The sequence below is a fragment of the Felis catus genome, chromosome E2 (genome assembly GCF_018350175.1).
Source record: "Felis catus isolate Fca126 chromosome E2, F.catus_Fca126_mat1.0, whole genome shotgun sequence".
NCBI lineage: Eukaryota > Metazoa > Chordata > Mammalia > Carnivora > Felidae > Felis > Felis catus.
This window is the reverse complement of record NC_058382.1, coordinates 60,975,153-60,990,848: the sequence shown is the minus strand read 5'-3', so window position 1 is coordinate 60,990,848 and position 15,696 is coordinate 60,975,153. Positions and strand designations below refer to the sequence as shown.

General features: G+C 57.0%; 1 protein-coding gene and 1 long non-coding RNA gene across 7 annotated transcripts in view; one reads left to right on the top strand and one right to left on the bottom strand.

Moving 5' to 3' along the window:
* Positions 1-15,696, bottom strand: part of ACSF3 (acyl-CoA synthetase family member 3) — a 54,978-nt gene that overhangs the window by 15,918 nt on the left and 23,364 nt on the right. For all 6 annotated transcript variants that reach the window (XM_006941804.4, XM_045046571.1, XM_045046572.1 and 3 more), the window contains one exon: positions 8,516-8,642. In XM_006941804.4, coding sequence (XP_006941866.1) covers positions 8,516-8,642 — 127 coding nt within the window. The remainder of the gene's footprint in view (positions 1-8,515; positions 8,643-15,696) is intronic.
* LOC109495010 lies at positions 2,999-6,703 on the top strand. The gene is made up of 2 exons (XR_002150212.3): positions 2,999-6,071; positions 6,532-6,703. It is a non-coding gene; the product is annotated as an uncharacterized LOC109495010 (long non-coding RNA).

Below are 15,696 nucleotides of genomic sequence, written 5' to 3'. Positions count from 1 at the left end.
CTTTCTGACCGCCGGCCACCTGCTCCTTAAACACCCCAAACGGCCCTAGTCCAAGCAGTTACTGCTTCCTGCTGCTGGAGGGGACACCACACTGGCACTCAGGTCCTCCAGCAGTTTTCGTGGGCCAGCCCCCACCATCTCTACTTGCCCAGAGACCCAGCGGCTCGAGCGACCCTGCCCTGGGCTCAGGCTCCTGTCCCTGGTCCTGCTGAAGACGCCCCATGCGCCCACACCGGGGCGGGTGAGGCTGTACGCCAGGCCACCTGCCCTACCATACTGCAGGGGAAGGAGGCCCAGGGCTCTGGCTCGCTGCCCTGGACAGGGAAGGGGCCAGGTGGGGGACCACCGTCTCGGGGGCGAAGGGGACCAGGATGGGATCGCCCTGCTGTCCCAGGGACCCCTCCCCACCGTGCCTGGAGACCCTGAGGCCCCAGGCACCTCGGTTCTGAGTGCGGGACCTCGGGCGGAAGGGTGGGGGCTCCGGCTAACCCGGTGACACACTCGGAAGTGGGAGGCCTGGCCCGCAAGGCTGCTGGACCTCCCAGAGAGCAAGGGCCTTCGCCACCCCCTTCAGGCGTTCTGCTCCATTTCCTTGGGCACTGGCTGAAACAGAGGCTAAGTCCAGCAGAGATGGTGGCTGGCAGGAGGCCACTGTCTCCAAACCCCGACCCCGCAGACCCCACAGGCCCCGCGGCCACCTTGGTCCCGGCGTCCCCCCTCCTGCCCCCCCCAGACCTCGCAGTCAGCGACGCAGCCCTGCCGGAAGCCGCCGATCCCGCAGCCCCCGCCCACCGGCCTGCCATTCACGGCCATGAGAAACACTAGTGCCTCCCAGACCCAGGTGGTACCGGGACAGCACCCCCCGCCCCACGCGTTCACGCACCTGGCCTCCTCGACAGCACACCCACTCCTTCCGGCGCCGACCCCGCTGCGCCGTGGACACCACCTGGCCAGTGTCCAGCCCTGCCCCCGGGGAGATGGGGGTGAGCCTGGTGGGCGGAGACACGGGTTCTGTTTTTGGGCGGTGACAGCCGACACGGGACGGCTCAGGCCTGCCGCACACCATGGGGCCGCACCTCCTTGCAGGGACATCCTCGCGTGCTCCCCAAGTGTCCATGTCAGGCGGGGTTGGGTGTGGAGCCTGGAGGCCCGCCCGGAGGACACGGATTTCCTGGGAACCATGCCGGGTACACTTGTAGGACCTATTTCGGCGCCACGCCCTAAACCACAGGGATGGGGGCGGAGGGAGGGGGGACCCCGAATCTACTCTTGCGATGAGGGCAGTGAGCACACGTGTGTGTAGGGCTGGTGGGCTTTGGTGTTGTGCGGGGGACGAGGACGCTGGGGAATGGTGTGAAGGTGACCGGCCTGCACGCTATTTGCACTTGCTGTGAGTCTGTGCCTATTTCAAATAAAAAGTTTTAAGAAATTGCTGTTTGGCCTACTGAGAAGTTTCCGGCCTCCCCTGGCGGGCTCACGGCCAAGTCACTGCAGCGTCTGAACCACCCCGCAAGGAAGCAAGAAGTCCTTAAAGAATCTGTGAACTAAACTCAGGACTGAGACCCAGCAAGGAAATTACTCAGCAGGGTGCTAATCAACGTGCCTGGTGAGGTCCCCTCAGGTGTCAGCGCTCCACCCTTGCTGGCAAACACCTGCCTCGCTCTCCGGGGGCGGAGGGCTGGGGGGGAAGGGTGCATGGGGGTGCAGGGCGGCAGGAGAACCCGGCCCTCCACTCTGTACCTGTGCGTGTAGGGCCCCACCAGGCCCCGTGACCCTGCGTCGCCCCCAGCCAGTGCTAGGAGGCAGCTCGTGGTGGGTTGACTCCCTCAGCCACAGGCCTCTGCCCCCCAGGCCTCCCCACCCCCGGAGGTGCCCGTATGCGTGCAGACCAGCCAGGGCCACCACCGTACCCAGCAGGCCGTGGCTGCACACGGGGTTTCCACCCGCTGATGCTGAAGGCTTAACGGGAGAGAGGACAGTGCAGGCTCAATGTCCTTCCCGAGGCACCTGGCTTCTGTGTCGGGGAAGGAGGCAGCCCCTCGCCCGCCAGCGAGAGGCCAGGCAGCAGGGCCGAGAGCCTCATCCTTCCATTAGAGCCGGCTGACGGGCAGCCAGCCCAGTCCCGTGCCTGCCTCGGGGGGGCCTCGGGGGGGTCCAGTTCTGCATCCAGAGCGTGCACACGAACACCGGGTCCTGGGGCACGGTCAGGACTGAGTGCTGACTTTCACTCCGGCCACCCACCCACGACTGCTGCTGCTTCAGGGGAACCCTTGCACCCGCTGGCCGCCTCGGGATGCCTTGCCAGCCGCAGGGGGTGGCCTCCTGGGGCCCACAGAAGAAACCCCAAGTCCCTTGATGCCTTTCACAAAGACGAAGGGACACTTCTAGGATGGAATTTTCCAGCTCTGCCCACTCGGTCCCCGGGACCTGCCTCTGCGCCCGCTAGGCCGCTGCGTTCTCACAGCGGCCCGACACCCCGGTCCGAAGGGGCCTCCTTGTGAGTTCCCTCTGGCACAGGGCCCATCCTCGGGGCTTGTGATTCCCTGCTTCCCTGTGAACAGTCGCTGGAAGGCATCTGGGACCCTCCTGCGTGTCCCCGGGACTCCCTGGGCCCTTCCTGCCCCACCGTAAGGGTCTAGGGCACAAAAGCCATGGGTCTAAGTAAGTCCCAGCAGAGCAACAGAGGCTGGGCCCACGGGGAGACCAGGCCTGCCACCCAGAAGGGGCCTCACACACACAAGACCCCAATCGAGTTGGTAACTTTCACTTTTTATAACAACTATTTATCAAAGGGCGCGGATTCTGGAATCCGCGTTCCCTGCCAGTGACCATCCTACCTCTCAGCTCCGGAGCCCACTCTGCGGGGGTTTTATTCTGACAGATGCGGTATCACCACCCGTAAACCTTAGTGCGGGTTTGCGGGTTTGAGCAGGACGTGTGCACCGCTCTCAAAGCCACGGCCACTTCCTGTCTCCGCCTCAGTCATTGGAAACAAACCTCCCGACACCCGGAGGCTGCTTTTCCGGATGCATGGGCGTGCACGGGCGGCAGACCTGGCAACCTGGGCCGCTGGCGGGCACACCGTCCTCGGCCGTGCGGGATCCGGGGCAGGCAAGTGAGGGACCCAGGGGCGGGACCAGCTGGCTCTTCCAGCAGCCACGGGGACTCAGGCTTTGGCTCCTAGTCCCTGGGGAGATGGGGGTTGCTCCCCCCACCGCTCCTGCGTCCGTCCGTGGGCACGGAGGCCTAGGCCGGGCAGCGGGGGGCACATGCGCCAGCCCCTCTCCTCGGCTCTGCTACCCAGACAGCTGGGGGCCTGAAAGACAGAGGAGCCGCTGTCACCCGCCTGCACGAGGGGGACCCCGAGGCCCGGCTCCTCCCTCATGCGTCGGCCTCCCTCCCGCCGCCCGGGGACTCACTCCTGTGACGAAGAGGCCTAGGAAGACGCCGGAAGGAAATGGCACAACTCCCGGGAGAACGAGCCCCCTAAAGCCCGCCGATGTGACACACGCTGCTAGGCCCTCTCCCTCTCAAGAAAACCAAGAGTGACCACGTTTCCAGGGCCCGAAGCCTTCAGTAAGGACGGTAGGAAACGCTGGAGGCTGCCAGCTGGGACCCAGGGGTCGGGAACAGCTGACCTGCGGGGTGTGGACAGGCGCCCCGGGAAGCTGGTCGGCACCGGAGGCTCGGCGGACGCGCCGGGGGAGGCCGGGGGGGCGGGTGCGTGGGGGAAGGAGGCCTGTGAACACGGGGCTCGGCCTCCCGCCTGCCCTTCCTGCTCTCAGCCCCTGCGCGCCGGCCGGGCTCCAGGGGGAGAAAATCAGCCGACCGACTCCCAGAACCGCAGGCCGCGGGGATCCGAGCACCGGCATCAGGACAGAGTCAAAGTCGGAGCGGCCTCGACGCTCGGCTTGTCCGACTTCAGGTGTCTGGGACGGAGACGATTCTCCAGGACCGCAAAGAGGGGAAAGGCCGTGCAGCGTGAGGAAGGGCGCGGCTGCGGCAAACGCGGAGGCTCCGACCCCGAACTCTACCGGCCCGACAGAATGAGCACGTCAGACACACGTGCCCCCCGAGTGTGCACCCGCGTGCCCGTCGTCAGGGGGCTCCTGGGCTCCGGAGCGGAAGGGAAGGAGGCGGCCGCGGGTGCAGGAGGCGCCCGGTGGGGGCGGCCGGCACCGGGGTCTCCCCCAGGAGGCGGGGTGGCGCTAGACGCCTTGCTCAGGGAGGCGAGGACGGAAGGACCACGGTTACCATGAGCCTCGGGTCCGAGTGCCCCACGCACTGAGGGCGGGGCCTCCGGGGCGGGCTCCCAGACTGCCGGGGCCACAGGGGTCCTCAAGCTGCGTGTACAACTTTGACATAAACCGCAAACTCACAGTCATCCGCCGCCCAGGGTGTGGGGCCGAAGGAGCAGCACGGTGGCCCGCAGGTGGCAGGAGCTCGACATCCAACGGGGGCGCCCTCCGCATCACTGCCCGCAGGAGCCTGTCCCGGGGGGTCTGAGACTTAGCTTTATGAAAGCAGAGCCTGACAAGTGACACAAGATGACACAGGACAGCACCCCGGGAGCCCTGGGAAACAAAGGATTTTTAAGCAAGACAAAAAATGAAAGACACGACACACTCAGGAAGGAGCCGCCAGCACGGGGGCCGGACCAGTAGCAGACTGTCCCCAGGAGCAGTCTGTGCCCCGTCGCCTGGCACAGCCTTCACTGTGACCCCGCCTCCCAGGTCGGTGACAGCCTTCCCTTCCGCGCACCCACACCCACGAACACGCGTGGCCGACGCCCAGCACGGCATCACTGGGTGTAGGTCCTGACTAGGACTTATTGGCCAAAACGGAAGATCCCTGGTTGGAGAAGCAAACCAGAACTCAGCACAGCCGCGAGGCGGGAGGTGAGCAGGGCAGACCCGGGGCCCGAGCGCCCTCCCGGGTCCTTCTTCACCAGGGAAGCGGGGAGCGTAAGCACGCGTGTACCCGCCGTGTCCGTGAGAGCAGCAGCTCGCTGTGGGAGCGCCGGGGGCCAGAGACCCAGGCAAAGAGGGAGCCCCTCACACGGGTGACGGGGGCCGGCGGTGTGCTCAGCGCGCAGGAACCCAGCACGCGCAGGGCACGCGTCACCAGTTCATGTTATCATTGGTCTCCAAAACACGGTTTCTAAAGGCCTCTCAACACCCACTGTCGGGCGCGCCTAACGACCGGCAGCCTCCATCACTGCCCTCCCGCCTTACCAATAACGCCCCGGCGGACATCTGCACACCCGTCTCTGCCCACTCTCCTCATTCCCTTGGACAGATTCGCAGAAACACTCCTGACACGATCCCACCTGCAGGAGGGGAAGTACCAGCCTCATGGCGGCGAGTGCCAAGCGTTCAGAAGCTTTACCAATTTGGCGAAGGAGTAAATCTCGGTCTCTGTACTTTCCTCTTTCGTCACCAGGAAGTGAGACCGTATTTTATGTATTTTTACGGCCAACCGCCCTTCTCTACTGTGATCTGTCCGTCGCCTTTGCTGGCTCCCCCGGCCCCAGGGCTGCCTGGGCTCAGGGAGCGATCCTCTGGGGGGCACGGCTCTGGAGAGGACCCCTGTGTACCCCAATGCCCGCCAGGGCCCCTCTGTCGCCCTGCTGCTGAGTCGCCGTATTGTCGGTCCCCAGTAATGACGTCGCGTGCTCGCTGCGGAAGAAGGCAAGAACCCGCTGGTATTCTGGTGGATTTGCTCAGGGCACTTGCTTCCCACGCCCTAACAACCTGCAGCCAACGCGTCAATGTGTCCTTAGCACGCACGGTTCGTGAGGTCCCTTCTTAACGCTAAACAGCGTATGATGAAGTATTTTTTAAAGTCAGGCCGTTTCTGTTTCCTTATGTTCAGTTATCGGTGTCTTTAACACAAAACTGCTCAGGGGGAAGCATCAAAGGCAGCAGAAAGTGTAAGGCCTGCCTAGCTCTGTCCCCGTGTCCATTCTATGTCCCCAGCTCGATGTCCCCAACTCTGTGTCCTCAGCTCCACACAGTGTCCTCACCTCCGTCTCGTGTCCTCAGCTGTGTCCTCTGTCCTCTGCTCCAACAGTAAGTTAACATAAAGGCCGGAGGGCACCTGGCTCTTGGGGTATATCACCTGCCCCCTGCCCGGGCCGGCGCTGGTGCCCACGTGCGATGGTTTCTGAGCCCACGTGGTGGCGCTCCGGCGGGACGAGAGCCAGGAGGGGTCGCTGTGACTGCCAGAGAGTTTCTCAGGAGACCCTGGATCTCCTCCCCGAGGGGCAGCCACGACCCCGGGGGGGGGGGGAGCGGGGGGGGGGGGCTTGTAGGGAGCTACCCGCACACCTGGGGAAGGCGGCAGGACCTGGGCAGGGATGGCCGGCGACCTCTCTCCTCTCCTCCACGGCGGACTCGGCCCTTCCCCGTGCAGCCGCCAGCAGCGGCTCCCCAGCAACCCTCCAGAACCCCACGGCAGGAGGGGCCGGCCAGGGAAAGGGTTAAGTTTCATTTATCCTGATTTCTATTTAATATCATGCTCTCCCCGCAGGAGCCGGCAGCTGTGAGCTGATTGCGCCCGCTCGTTACGCAGCCTGTATCGCTAATGGCCTGTGACAAAGGCACGCGGCTTCCAGGCCTCACCCCCGAGAGCCAATTAAACACACACACTCCCTTCCTGTTTGCAGCGCATTACAATGAAATTAAACTGAGTTTCAAAATCATTTTCTCCTAAAGACATCTCTTTACAATAATTAATGCAGGCTATCCCTTTTCAACGCAAATATTCACCGGCGGCAGTGACTGGATGCTTTCACGCTGACTGCCCACACTGTGCACGCGGCCACCGGTGCCCAGGGAGCTGCCACCGGCAAAGTCCACGGGGCTTGGGCTCCCGGGTTTTTAGAGAAAAAAGCATCTGCGGCTTTTCACCTGAATTTAAAAATAAAAGAAGACGGCCATAAAGCAAGTCAGGGACCATCCAGAGGGCTACAGACAACAATTAGCTCAACATAAGCGTTTCTTAAACAACGCATTTGAAAGACAATGACACGGAGAGGTTTGCTGCTATGAGACCGGCTCGTGTGAACGCGGTGTCCCTTCGCGGTGTCCACAAAGGGACACCGCGCGGCTGCGAGCTAACGTGCTGACCACGTCCTGTCGTGGGGACAGGAGGTTCCGAAACAGGTGACCAGGGTTCCTGGGTCCTGACCCCTGCGCCCTCTGCTGACCTGCCAGGGTTCTCAGGGCCCGGCCTTGCTCCGAAGGCTGACAGACGGCCCCTCTACAGACCCTTCACAACCATCTGCACACCGGCTTTCTCTGCCCCGCACAGAGGGAAAGGGGAGCCTGGATGCCTCCAGCCGCGGCCGCTGGGATGTCACTTTTGCAGGCAAGTGGCAGAACCACGGAAGCTGCCGGACCAGCAAGTCTGGACCCACGTGCCGCCTGGCCAGTGGGACAGGAAGGGGACACCTCCACGCCGCCCCCCCCCCCCCGGAAGATCCTTCATCCGTCCCTTCAAACCAAACCCCCATCTGATGGGCCCACACGGCACCCCGAGACCGTCAGGGTCTACGTGGGTCCCCGCTCTGCCACTCGGTGACCCCAGGCCCACGACAGCAGCAGATCAGAGTGGACACGCGATCCTGCCGTCCACGGATCCACGCCGACACGAGCCCGGTGAGGTGCCCGCGCGAATGCCAGCCACAGGCACACACTGTGGGGCCACGAGGCTCAGGGCCACAGCCACTGTTCTCCTAAGAGGCGCACGGTGACCCCACGGCACCCCGCTCCAGCTGCCTGCCATCTCTCCTCGGCTCTGCCCCCCACAGGAGAGCACGGAATGAGGCAGATTTCTGCTTACGGGGCCGCGTATGGTGATATGTGAAAACAGGCCTTTCTTTTTGGAAAACAGTGTCTTGAGATTCTTACGAAATGATGCATTCTCAGCACAGAAGTTTTACAAATACAGACAAACAAGAAGGAAAGGAGAAACCACCCAGAAGCAGACCATGCACATGTTCTAAGTGAGCACACACAGAAGTGAGTTGCTGTAGTTGCAAACCTAGCGTTCACAAGGTCTGCTGGGACCGAGGAGGGGAGGCGGGGGGAGGACAGAAAGGGCGAGGACAGCGGAGGGGGAGGGGCCGGGACACGGAGCCTGAGCAGGCTCTAGGTCCCGCTGGGGGTGGGGGCCCCCACATCAAGGCAGCAGCACAATCCACCCAGGCACGGTGTGGAGAACAACGTAAAATGACCCAGATGGAAAAGGAAGCACATAGTATCAGAAGGACCTAGGATCCTGCGTGGGGGGAGGGGGTACGAGAAGATTTACAAAGCAGGGGGGCTTGGGGAAGGTGGGAGGGAGGGGTGAGGAGGGTGTCTGACACTCAGGGGGCTCCTGACTCACGGCACGTGGCAGGACCACCAAGCCTCACTGCTGCCCTCATTTCAGAGGTTGGTGGGCTCTGGGGGCAGGGTGGGGACACAGCCTTGAAGATGGGGTGTCCCCTTCGCTCCGGCCCCCCTCCTACCTGTCTTGAACCAGCCGTCGCAGGTGAAGGCGTTTCTGGTTTCTTCTGGTTTGTCCCAGTATTCACGGAACACGGACGGCCCCCTGACCAAGAGCTCTCCTTCCTTCTCCGTGAACCCTGGGGTCACCTACAGCACAGGAGAGAAACATGTACCTCAGAGCACACACCTCGCAGTGTGGGGCTCCCCCCGCCTCCCTCGTGACCCCTGGAGACACGCACCCTTCCAAAATTAGACATTTTGTTGGAAGTGATTGAAAAATGCATCTTTCTTGTTTTGTTGTTTTTAAATGTTTACTCGAGAGAGCGGGAGAGGAAAAAAGCGGGTGAATGCATGTGTACAAGTGGGAGAGGGGCAGAGAGGGAGAGAGAATCCCAAGCAGACTCTTCACTTTCAGCACAGAGCCTGACACGGGGCTCAATCCCATGAACCGTGAGATCATGACCTGGGCCGAGAACAAGCATCAGGCGCTTAAGCAGCTGAGCCCCCGGGTGCCCTGAGAAACGCACCGCTCAGTCCCAGAGCCCAGGCAGACGGCGCTGTGCGGGGAGCCGTGAGGCACCGCGTTCGTCCCACAAAGCCCCGTCCTCTAGTGGAGGACGTGAGTCTCTGACCCAGGTCCCGGTCGGAGCCTGGCTGGATTGGAGCCGCCTGTCCACTTGTAAAAGCTGTGATCCCGGCACCTGATGAAACTCCCGTCTTCAGGGTGCTTCCTGGAGAAACACACACGCAGGACGTGTGTGTGAGGAGGCGTGCGTGGCCGGCTCGCGCTCCGGGGCGGCAGCAGGAGCTGGGTCCTGGCAGCTCCCGCGGGGCCTCCGCTCGGTTAGAAGGAAGCTGAGCGGAGAGCCAACCGAGAAAGGCTGGCTCGCGAGCAGGCCCCAGGTGTCCAGGAGAGGGCGCGCCCGGATCACGTGGCCCTGGGAAGCAGGGGGCTCCCTCTGTTGTGACCACAGCGCAGGGCAGGAGGGAGACTGGGTTTTGTAAGAAGCTGAGAGGCTCTCCGTGAAGCCAGAAGACCGTGCAGAGGACGAGCACGTCGAGAGGCCCCGTGGGAAGCTGTCAGTGGACCCAGCAAAGGTGACTGAACCGAGGCCAGTGCTGTGCTTTGACTTATCAACTCCCACCTGGAATGAACTTATTCTGGGGAAGAACCATCCCTCTTAAACAAAAAAAAAAATCAGAGCCCCCTTTAAAAGAGGCTGTAAAACTGTCTGACTCGTTTGTCTGAGGCCTGGACAGAATGTGGAATTCCAAGAACGACACAGCAGCTGTCTACTGACTCCTGAGCCCACTTCCTACAGACACAGCAACCCCACCCCAAGGGGACAGGGCTCCACGTGCAGGGCCCAGCCGAGCACCTGCCATCTAGCCTGCTTGCAGGAGGCAGCGTTTGTCTTTCAGCTGAACCAGGGACTTTATTTGAATTTCACCCATTTTTCCACTGCTGCCCTCTATCTGGTTCCACTGCCAAGGTCAGACTGGCCACAGGGCAGCGAGGCAAAGGCCCCGAAAATCAAGAGGCAGGCACCCAACCCCAGAGAAGGCTGGCGCTGGATGACTGAAGCTAACTGGGTAACAGTAAAACAGTAAAAAAGTCAGCATTCTCCACTGGAAATAAACAAGGCCCAGAGTCTCATAACATAATACTCTCGCGTCCTGGGCGCAAGATTACTCAGCACGTGAAGAGCCAGCAAAATGTCAACTCGTATGGAAAAAGGCCATCTGTGCAGGACAAGGCCGGGCGGCGCAGATGTTAAGCGCCCTTAACAAAGACTTTAAGACAGACATCATAAACGTGCTCCAAACGGAAGGGCAAACGCTCTAGAAGCACATGGAAAAACTGAAAGCCCCGGGAGAGAAACGTTATAAAGCAAAACCAAAGGGAAATTTTAGAATTGGGAAGCACAGTAACAGCAGTAAAAAAAATTCACTGGATGGGCTCAGTAACAGCACAGAGGTCACAACGCAAAGTCTGAGAACTTGAAGACCGGTCAGTAGAACTGGCCCAGCCCATCTGAACAACAGGAAAAACCAGCCCTACCCTACTCCCTGCTGTAAGGGCCCACATTCCTGCTACCGGAGCAGCGAGGAGCCAGAGGGGTCGTGGGTAAAATCTGCCTGAAAAGTCTCAAGTCTGGTGAAACCCGCAGATTCAAGCAGCTCAGCGGACCCCCAAAAGGACAAACCCAAAGAAACGGCAGCTCAGACACATCATGATCCAAGCACTGCAGACCAAGGATAAAGGAAAAGCCTGGCAGTGGCCAGAGCGGACTCGCGCCTCAGACGACCACCACCTTCTCACCAGAAGCCGCGGAGGCCAGAGAAGCGGGACAGCACCTTCCAAGCATCAGCCCGGAACCCCGGGCCCAGTGAGAGTAACGTTACGGATGGAAGAAGAGACAAAGACGCTCTTAGATAAAAAACAAGACAGCCTGTGGCCAGCAGATCTGAATTAAAAGAATTGCCAGAGATCGTTCCTCAGACAGAAGGGAAATGATGCCAGAAGAAAACAGGGAAGCTCAGAAATGAAATAAAAGCATCAGAATTGGGAAGCACCTGGGCGAATAAAACGGACTATTCTGTTCCTCGGGAGGTTTTTCCGTTTTGAGTGCTGAAAGCGAACATCATAATCTTGCCTAATGGAGGTCATTACCCCTGTAGATGTTACACACGACAACGGTGTTTGCTGAAGACAGAGAAGGCAAAGGGACCCGTATGTGGTGACAAAGATTCTTTTTTTTTTTTTTTTTTAATTTTTTTTTCAACGTTTATTTATTTTTGGGACAGAGAGAGACAGAGCATGAACGGGGGAGGGCCAGAGAGAGAGGGAGACACAGAATCGGAAACAGGCTCCAGGCTCCGAGCCATCAGCCCAGAGCCCGACGCGGGGCTCGAAGTCACGGACCGCGAGATCGTGACCTGGCTGAAGTCGGACGCTTAACCGACTGCGCCACCCAGGCGCCCCAAAGATTCTGTACTTGACCAGACTTTAGTCAGGCTCCCAAAATTTATCACAGGCCCACCTGTGCCCTTCCTGTAAAATCTAGTTTTTTTTTTTTTTAATTTTTAAAAAACTCTTTATTTTTGAGAGAGAGAGAGAGAGCGTGAGCAGGGGAGGGACACAGAATATGAAGTGGGCTCCAGGCTCTGAGCTGTCAGCACAGAGCATGATGTGGGGCTTGAACTCACGGACCTCGAGATCATGACGTGGGCCGAAGTTGGACGCTCAACCGACTGAGCCACCCAGGTGCCCCTGTAAGATCCAGTTTTAACAAAACCCTGCTGTTTGAGTTTAGCAAGAGTCCCCCGCTCTGATACCTGGTCAGCCTCACATCTGGTATCACCCTCAGGCGACACGTGATCACCCGGCCTGCCCTCAGCAAAGATCCCGTCAATCCCGCCTGCTGCTTGCAAGAACATGTCCACAGACCACACTGCACTCAGAGCTGAGCCCAACCTCTCCTCCGCACTGAAAAGCCCCACCGCAGGGGGCCCTACACTTATCCCAGTGTCCTGGATGAAGTCTGCCATGCCATTTGTAACAAGCGTCACTGAGCATTTTTCTCTTTGACCGTGGTAGGAATTCTACATTCTTCTGGGAGTGTTAAGTGTGGAGTCTAAGTAGATTCCAAAAAGGGAAGTATATATATTATAGGCCCTAGAATAACTACTAAAAAGCTGTACAAAGGCAGATAGTCAAAAACTCAACAGGTTGGGGATCCTGGGTGGCGCAGTCGGTTAAGCGTCCGACTTCAGCCAGGTCATGATCTCGCGGTCCGTGAGTTCGAGCCCCGCGTCAGGCTCTGGGCTGATGGCTCAGAGCCTGGAGCCTGTTTCAGATTCTGTGTCTCCTTCTCTCTCTGCCCCTCCCCTGCTCATGCTCTGTCTCTCTCTGTCCCAAAAATAAATAAATGTTGAAAAAAAAAAAAAAAAAAAAAACTCAACAGGTAAATTACAACGGGCTGCTACAACATGGGTCCAAAGAGCGCAGTGAAAGGGAAGCTGAGCAAGGAGAAACTGGGCCAACAGACAGCGAGCAAACGGCAAATGGTGGTGGGTGGTGGTGGCTGGAGTTCGCTCGTTTCCATAATCAAATTCAACGTCAATGCTCTCAGCACACCAATTAGAAGACTGTCAGGGGGACGGGAGAAGCCATACGTCATCCAACCACACACCACCTCTACGACACTCACTTCAAGGACAGTGACAAGGCAGGTTAGAAGCAAGGGGATGGGACCATACATCCACATAAACACCAATCACAACAGACTGAGCAGCTGTATTAACATGAGACAAAATGAACTTGGAAGAGAGAACGTCACATACAAGAGGTATCACAAGATGACACAATGGCCAAGTCACCAAGAAGACGTATCGATTATCAACGTGCATTCACCAAGTGACAGACTTTCCAAATGCATTAGCAAACACCAGAAAGCAGAAACAGACTATTACGGAGGAGAGTTCACACCCCTCCTTAGCGACAGAACCGGCCAGACACCCAGCACAGACGTGAGGAGCTGAGCACACCGACCACGGACGCTCGACCCACATGCGCCGTGGCCGGAAGCAGCAGCATGCGTGTCACCACCGGGCCACGTTCTGGGGCACACGGTACACCTTCACAAAGTTAAAAGAACTGGAATCGTATCCAGTATGCTTTCTGACTGTAAGGGAACTACACTAAAAATGAGGAACAGAAAGATAACACACAGCCTGCAAACACTTGGAAAATAAACAACATACTTCTAAATGATCTGTGAGTCATAGAAGTCTTAAGAGAAACTAGAAAATCAGAAAATACTTTGAACTGAACGAAATGAAAACACATAAAAATTGGGGGGACAGGTCAAGCTTCAGCAGCGCTTGCTGGGAGATTTGCATGAGCAAACTCATGAATCAGGAAGGAGAAAAGGTCCCAAACTGACAACCTAACGTTTCACCTTAAGAAACTGTAAAAAGTTGGGGCGCCTGGGTGGCGCAGTCGGTTAAGCGTCCGACTTCAGCCAGGTCACGATCTCGCAGTCCATGAGTTCGAGCCCCGCGTCGGGCTCTGGGCTGATGGCTCGGAGCCTGGAGCCTGTTTCCGATTCTGTGTCTCCCTCTCTCTCTGGCCCTCCCCCGTTCATGCTCTGTCTCTCTCTGTCCCAAAAATAAATAAACGTTGAAAAAAAAATTAAAAAAAAAAAAAGAAACTGTAAAAAGTGTAAAACGCAGGCTAGAAGAAACGAGGATAAGAACGAGAAACCAACTAAAATGAAAAGAGAAAAGCAACAGAGAAAACTCAATGAATCCAAAAACAAGTTCTTTCAGAAAAGACCAATAAAACGGATGAACGTGTAGCAAGAATAACAAAGAACAAAGAAGGAGAAGGCACAAATTCTCCACAAGAGTGACAAGAAGAATACTTCAGGTTATGCAGACATGGAAAGGTTCGTAAGGGGTTGCCACGAGAAACGCTATGCATAGAATTCAACAACTTAAATGGACCGATTTCTCAAAAAACATAATCTGCCAAAACTCACCCAAGATGCATTAGATGACCCGAACAGTCCTATCTATAACTGTTAAAGAAACTGAATTAATGGTGAACCTCTTCCAAAAAAGAAGCCTCCGGGCCCAGATGGTTTCACTGGTAAATTCTATCTAAATAAACATATAATACCAACTACATGCAGTCTCTCCTAGAAAACAGAAGAGGAGGGAATAACTCCCAACTCACTTTATGACACTAGTACTACCCTGACACCCAAACACGACAAAGAGAAGCACAATGAAGGGAAACTACAGATGCAAAACCCCTCAGCAAAATGCTCACAGATCCAATCCAGCACTATATAAAATAAATGATATACCATATACAAGGGGGTTGGTCCTGGGAGTTCAAGGCTGGTTTGATATTAGAAAATCAACCAATGTCGGACACCTGGTGGCTGAGTCGGTTAAGCATCTGACTTCAGCTCAGGTCATGATCTCACAGTTCGTGGGTCCCGCGTCCGGCTCTGTGTTGACAGCTCGGAGCCTGGAGCCGGCTTCAGATTCTGTGTCTCCCCGTCTCTCTGCCACTCCCCTGCTCATGCTCTGATTCTCTCTCTCTCAAAATTAAATAAACATTAAAAAAAAAATAGGAAAAAAATAAATGTAATGGGACATGGAAAGGATCAGTGAGCTAGAACACACACACACCAAGAAGACCTAAATGAATGCAGAGGCATACCATGTTCATGGATCAGAAGACTTGTCGTAGTGAGGATGTTAATTTTCACCAAATTGATCTACAGATTTAGTGCAATCTTGATCAAGATCCCCAAAGGATTTTTTAATACATACAAACAATCTAGTTGTAAAACTGGAATGACAAGCAAAATAATACCAATAACTAAAACAGCTCTGAACAAGAATAAAATTGGTGGCATAAGGCTATAGTTCTGAGACCCACCATAAAGCGACAGTAGTCAAGACTGGTGTTGGCAGAGAAACAGATACACAGTTCAAGGGAGAAGAGCATACAACCTCTGTATAGACCAGCTCAGATATGTACCACCCCTCATGGGTTCAATACCATAAAGACACACACATCTACCAGTCCTAATTTTCCTACAGATTTGCCAGGGAGTCTCTGGACTACAGAAAGCAAGTACCAAGTAACTAAAATAGGCCATCATTTTCTTGATGCCAAAAAAAACACAATTTTTTTTTTTCATTGCTTCAGGGAAAGAGGGAAAACGAACCACCAACTGGAAGCTCTAAATACACATGCACCCATTACACAGTGGTTTATGTGATACTGACTCATCAGACAGACTTTGGGACAAAGGAGTCAACTTAATTTTGGTCACTGACATTTATAAGTTTTAGAGACAAGGGTACGAAGGCTTATCAAGGGTGAAGATAGGGGGCCGCCTGGGTGGCTCAGCTGGCTAAGCGTCCGACTTCAGCTCAGGTCATGATCTCACGGTCCGTGAGCAGGCTCCACGCTTAACACAGAGCCCGATGTGGGGCTCCATACCATGACCCTGGGATCGTGACCTGAGCCGAAATCAAGAGTCAGGTTCTCAGGGCGCCTGAGTGGCTCTGTCGGTTAAGCATTTGACTTTGGCTCAGGTCATGATCTCACAGCTTGTGGGTTCGAGACCCACGTCGGGCTCTGAGCTGACAGCTCAGAGCCTGGAACCTACTT